Source organism: Leptodactylus fuscus, chromosome 3 (assembly GCF_031893055.1).
Source record: "Leptodactylus fuscus isolate aLepFus1 chromosome 3, aLepFus1.hap2, whole genome shotgun sequence".
NCBI classification, from domain to species: Eukaryota; Metazoa; Chordata; class Amphibia; order Anura; family Leptodactylidae; genus Leptodactylus; species Leptodactylus fuscus.
This window is the reverse complement of record NC_134267.1, coordinates 172,067,326-172,073,325: the sequence shown is the minus strand read 5'-3', so window position 1 is coordinate 172,073,325 and position 6,000 is coordinate 172,067,326. Positions and strand designations below refer to the sequence as shown.

General features: G+C 38.6%; 1 protein-coding gene across 5 annotated transcripts in view; it reads right to left on the bottom strand.

Annotated features, from left to right (window-relative positions):
• Positions 1-1,201: 1,201 nt before the first annotated feature.
• Positions 1,202-6,000, bottom strand: part of PLCH1 (phospholipase C eta 1) — a 209,383-nt gene continuing 204,584 nt past the window's right edge. For 4 of the 5 annotated variants that reach the window (XM_075268765.1, XM_075268767.1, XM_075268764.1 and 1 more), the window contains one exon: positions 1,202-3,500. In XM_075268765.1, the coding sequence (XP_075124866.1) occupies positions 1,573-3,500 (1,928 nt within the window). In that variant the 3' untranslated portion in view covers positions 1,202-1,572. Of the gene's footprint in view, positions 3,501-3,789; positions 3,818-6,000 lie in introns of all 5 variants that reach the window. The other variant, XM_075268769.1, reaches the window with a different exon arrangement.

The window sequence follows — 6,000 nt, the reverse complement described above, 5'->3', positions numbered from 1 at the left end:
ACTAATTTTACCACAAAAAACTGGGAAAACTTATTGACTCGAATATAAGCCTAGGGGGGAAATGCAGCAGCTACTGGAAAATTTCAAAAATTAAAATAGATACCATTGAAATTACATTAACTGAGACATCATGATCATGTGCATGATCATGTGTAACAGGTTAGTTACTCCATGTGCCTCATAGTAATAGCAGTTAACCCCATCATGTCCATCACATTAACCCTCTGTGTGCCTCACATAAGGCATAATCTGCTTTAAAAGCGGTTACCTGCAGACCCTATAGACTATAATGGGGTCTGCCGGGTTCCCACCCATGAAATGCAGAAAGATGGGTTTTGCTTGCAGGACTTTTCTCTTCACTCTTTTAAAGTGGAAAGGAGAACGGAATGCTCGAGTGCAGATGTGAACCGGGCCATACCTGTATTCAATAGGATGAGACTGAACTGCAATAGCCCACACAGTCCATGAGACTGAACTGCAATAGCCCACACAGTCCATTGAAAGAGTAACTCTTAAGGTAAAAAAACCCATCCTTTTATTGTTTTCTAATCTTACACAACCACTTTGCAGAATTTGATCAGGCACACAAATGCAAGTGCACACTGGATGGGTACACCAGATTGGACATCTTTTTAATAACAAGGTTCCTTGTGTTCATTCGTCTGATTACATTTGCTGTCTTCTATTTTCATACACAAAAAATACTGAATGACATGGACGCTCAGTGGTAATATAAGGATGCTCTCATGTGTTCCCTTTAAAATAAAACTGAACATTTTATCATGAAGACATCTCATAGTTCTCGATTACTCTCTTCATTTTAATGACACACTATTATCGAATCTCAAGTCCCCAAGCATGATGAGAAGTAGAGAAAACACAAGAAAGAAATCAGCAGGAGCCACACCAAATACATAGCATCCAATGAATTAACTTGCATCCTGCAGCTTCTGTAATTCTTCATGTTCTTATCTGCTTTGTGATAACTCTGTCTCCTTAGGGACCCGGCATTGAATAATGATTATTCACTTCCAATGATACGAATGCAGTGTTGGTTCACTGCAGACTTCATCTACTATACACATGGATTCAATATTTAGTTCTCCAACTTCATATAAATCTATCGCACAGTTAAAAAACATTCTCCAGTAAAAGATTACATATTATATACAGTATATTACTTACTTTACAGAATTAAAGAAATACCAAGTAAGAGTAACAAAAATAGGGAAATCCAGTTTTTTTTTATTGCAATAGCATTTGCTGATGTGTGCCGATTTACAGGATTGCTTCCCAAGAATGTAATGTACATGCATGTTACACTGAATTATGTTAAGACCGCATGCACATATTTCCCTGTTTATACCCAATGTAACTTAAAATGAAAAATTATAAGTGAAAAAAGTCCAAGAGTGTATTTACAGACGCTGATGGTAAGAGCAGCTGAGAAACTAAAGGAAGACTTATCATGATAGCCATATGTCTAGATCTTTTGGAAATTATTCTCTAATAAAATGTTCTGATAAAATCAAACATCTTGTAAACAACATTGAATTAAGACCTATATACAATTTACAATCTCAGTAGGAAATAGACTTCTGGTTCTTCAGTATTGCACGGCTCAGTCTGATATGTGAAACTATCTATGCAAAACTGGTCATTATGTCTATAGGTTTGGGAAGAACATGCACCCTCTGGAATACCCCTGCCTTCTAAGCCCTCTCTGGTGAAGTTATTACAGTACCCTGCTATGTACGAACCAGTGGAATGTCTGTTTACAGGCGGACAAGCTGTGGGTGGTTTGTTCCTTAGGACGACTCCACTTGGAAATTGGCCATTTTGTTTTAGTTTGATGGCCTCTTGTTTTTCCTTGGCACGGTTAGCAATGTTTCTCACTCTGCTTTGACTTCTAGAAGACAGTTTCCGTGCTAGAGGTTTAGGTTTGTCCCACTCATCCTCCTCATAGAGTGATGGTTTACCGTAATCTTCCTGCTCATACGACATCAGTCTCCGTAACTGCTCAGTTAATGCATCCGTAGACTGATGTTTAGATTGTGCCAGAGATTTTCTGTCCTCAGAATTGCCAGACAAAAGAAAGCCCCTATTTATCCGTTTGTACTTGCTATCAAAGTTGCAAGATATGTCTTCTGAGGTAAGGTCTCCAAGGCTTTTTGACTTGCTTGAACTGGGTTGTTTTGTTCCTTGGGTTGGGCATGTACTTGAACTTGCCTGTTTTGGCACATGAGGAGCGTGCAAGCTGGCTCTGTGGGCAAAATATTTGGAGTCCTTTAGTGCATTAGAATTTTTACCCTGTTGTTCATGGTCACTCCTTTGGTATATATGATAGTTTCCTAAAGAATTAGCACTTGGATTTAATTTTTCCAAGTTGCTGAAGTTGTTCTGGTAGGGCAGATGTGATGACATATGTTTAAAGTCTTTCTTTTGAAAGCTTTGAGAAATATTTTGTAGACCCTGAGATGCTTTCTGAAATTCAACTGGACCACCAGTAGGAAATTTGTTAGAAGGCTCTGAAGGTATTCTATTGGTTAGACAGTTTGTATATTGAATAGTAGATGAGCTCAAAAGATTGTCCATGCTCGCTGGACGGATATTTGTGGGTTTTGGCTTAATTTCGGGATATACAACCTTTGAAGGTTTTGGCTTTATTTCAGGATATGCTTGCTGGCATGGTGACTTTCTGGACTCATCGATGGATCTGTCTTTTACTCTAATAGTGTTGGCATCCATCAGTGTTTTTCCACTCAGGTCTTCTTCCTGTATAATTGTGTACATTGAATATTCTGTTGTTTCTGGGCTAGAGAAAACTGTAGTATCATTTACTGGATATAATAGTCGTTCCACATGTTTTGGCACCGAGGAGTGCTTTTTTGGTGTTGAGATGGCAGGTGTAAATATTTCAGAAAATCCAGACATCTTTGTGTGACTATTAATATCATTTAAACTCGAGACACAAGTCAAGCTAGTTTTCTCATCGGTCACTTCAAAGTTCCTTATCATTGCTGATATTGAGCTGCCAAGTTCACTGTCATTTATAGAGGGAACCTCATTTATCATGCAGGATATATCATTGTCCATAATAACCGCCGTAGATTGTAAATTGTTCGTGTCGGTGCAGACAGAAGTTGACAATTCTGTGACAGACATTATTTCACTGAATTTGTCTTGAGAGGTTGCCAATCCTGTTTGGCAAAAAGAATCCAATGATGTTTTTTGTGTAGGATCTTCAACAATAGGACTTAATGGTTTTATTTCATCCCTTTCATCTCCAGATTCACTAGTAAATGTGTCATTAAACTCTTTAATATCATCACTTTTTTTCCCATAGTCTAAGTGTAAACTCCGCCATCTTTTATGTACAACATGTCCATTGGCTGTAGCAATAGCCTGGCATGGGTTTTTGGGAAGACATGCAGGATTCTGGGTATATTCAAGCATTGGTTCTTTCGGAATTGATCGGTCTTTCTTATTTTCCTTGTTTCCTATGAGGAAAGATGAAAGGAAAATTAGACATGGTTCACATAAAGAGAGTTGGAATTCATTGTAGGAAACAGATGTATGGGTTATGTATACATGGTAAAATGGTGTGACAACATACAATCAATATGGTTCCGTGCATTGTGCAGACAACTTCTGGTATGAAATGACAAGACACGATCACACCATGTTGCCATCATTCGATATTATCCATCAAATGAATCACATCCAGTTTGAGATGTAATCATTCCTGGAAGCAATGGTAATGAAATACCACACTGAATACATTGTTACCTTTAGTAGTTTCCTAATTAGATTTGTACTAGAAAACAAAATAAGTCTGTTACAATATAATACAAAGTTAACACACAAAAATTCACTTCTCCGATAGGAATAATGTCATTAGATACACCAGCTATGACAATGCTAGTACTTTCGAGCATGATACTGACCAACTTCATAAATTCAGCCAACCTAATGGTTAGATAGAATTATCCACACAATATGAATTTGGATGTTATACAGACCATTAGGGTGCATTGAAGAACTAATTCAACATAGTGATTCTACCACTGTATTCTATGGATCATCAAATCAGCGAACTGGGGAGTCAATTTCGTGTATCTAATTCAACTAGTCAATACAATTGATATACATATAACATCAGTATGCTTAAAGTAATTTAATACAGCAGGCATAAGGGGCAAACATTCAATTTGCTACCTTAGCCATAAATTCAAATATTCAGGAAAGGAGTTGTATGCTGGTTCTCTCTTGGTCCTCCCTCCTATGTACATCTATGCAGTACAGTATGCTATTTTATTTTTGCCATGGTTTAATGGGGTATTCGCATTTGGGACATTGATGGTGTATGCACAAGATATGCATAAGATATCCCATGGATTTGAGTCCCAACTTCCTGATACGCATCTATCTTGGTTCAGGTACCAGGGACTCCTGTCTCACAGCTGCATTGAATGTAAAGTACACCAAGACTATTCGGTCGGAGACTTCCTTTCTTGAGATAGACGTGGGACCTGCAAATATGGGACATGTACTACATATCCTGGCTATGCCATAAGTGTGCAAAATTAGAATAACAATTTAGTTATTAGGACAATATTTTACATTAATCAAGATACCAAATGTAAGAAATGATCATTCTGACCAAGCTACAGATCACTATACACACTACATGTCTTCTGTAGGTCCCAGTGAATCAGATAAGATATCATAATTTGCAGAAGGTTCAGAAGCTGAAACCCCACAAGCCTCATTTTAGGAGACTATTGGGCAAGTGCAGCCACTTTTACAATGAAACCAATAGAAGTTACAGAAACTGATATGTATTCTAGCTCTTTCCATCCATTAATAGACACAACTCCACAAATGGAATTTTTACTCTAACTCCCAACAATCCTGAGCAATCAGTGCTGTTCGTTTTGGTACCTGATATGTTAATTAGCCTCTCTCTACTGTCAAGCGGGTGGGCTCAGACAGGAGACTGCAAGAGGACGTGATCAAGACCTCTCTGACACTGTCCAAGCAGAGGCAAACACTGTCAGTGTTCAGCAATATACTTGCTCCTGCCTAAAACCATTCACTAGATAGTATAGCACCTAACTGGAATCTCAGACACAAAAATGTCACTGATTGTTAGGGTATGGTGGGGGTTAAAGACAAAACTTGAACTGCAATCGAATTAAAGGCTGCAAAGAATTGGATATGGTGGAGGTGGTGAAACACTCTCTTCAAATGGGATAGAGCTCCAGTACCATGTAAAGCCTCATTGTTCCTGGTAAACAGGCTGCAGTGCTTCCACATTCCTGTAGGGAGTTGGATCCGTATTGATCTAATATTGGTGAGTCCTGGAAAACCTATCCATTCTGCTTTGCTGGCATGGTACTATTTTACCATGAAGTGCCAGGAAAGTTTATATAATTTCTTTAAAATATGCACTAAGGATTTCATATTCATTTTATATAATTGTGGTTTAGCACCAATAGGTCAAGATACAAAAATGGATGTTTTTTCCACATCTTATTTCTAAAATGGTGGCATATTTGCATATTACATATTTAAAGGGTCTCTATCAGCAAAATTATTTGTTTGAGCCCTACATATGCGTGAACAGCCTTTGAAAGCCTTCCTCTTCTTTCAGCAACGCCGGATTTGAACTAATCCCGCCGGAAGAAGAGGACGATGAAGTCGGAGAAGAGCCAGGAACGGGGGGGGCGTCGCCGAAAGAAGAAGAAAGAAGAGGAAGGTGTGCCAAAAGATGGCGTCGGACCGGGCATGACTGCCCACCGTGCACGATAGGTATAATTTACATACATGTTTTTATGGTTTTATTTTAAAACGGGTGAAGGGTGATGTGACCCAAAGGTTCTTAGCCTGGCAACTGGATTACTAGGCTACCGTGTTGTGATAATGGTTGCCATATAGTGCTGAACCTAATCAACTACACACTCACTTAACAAAGGTCATGGTGGAGCAACAAGTGGA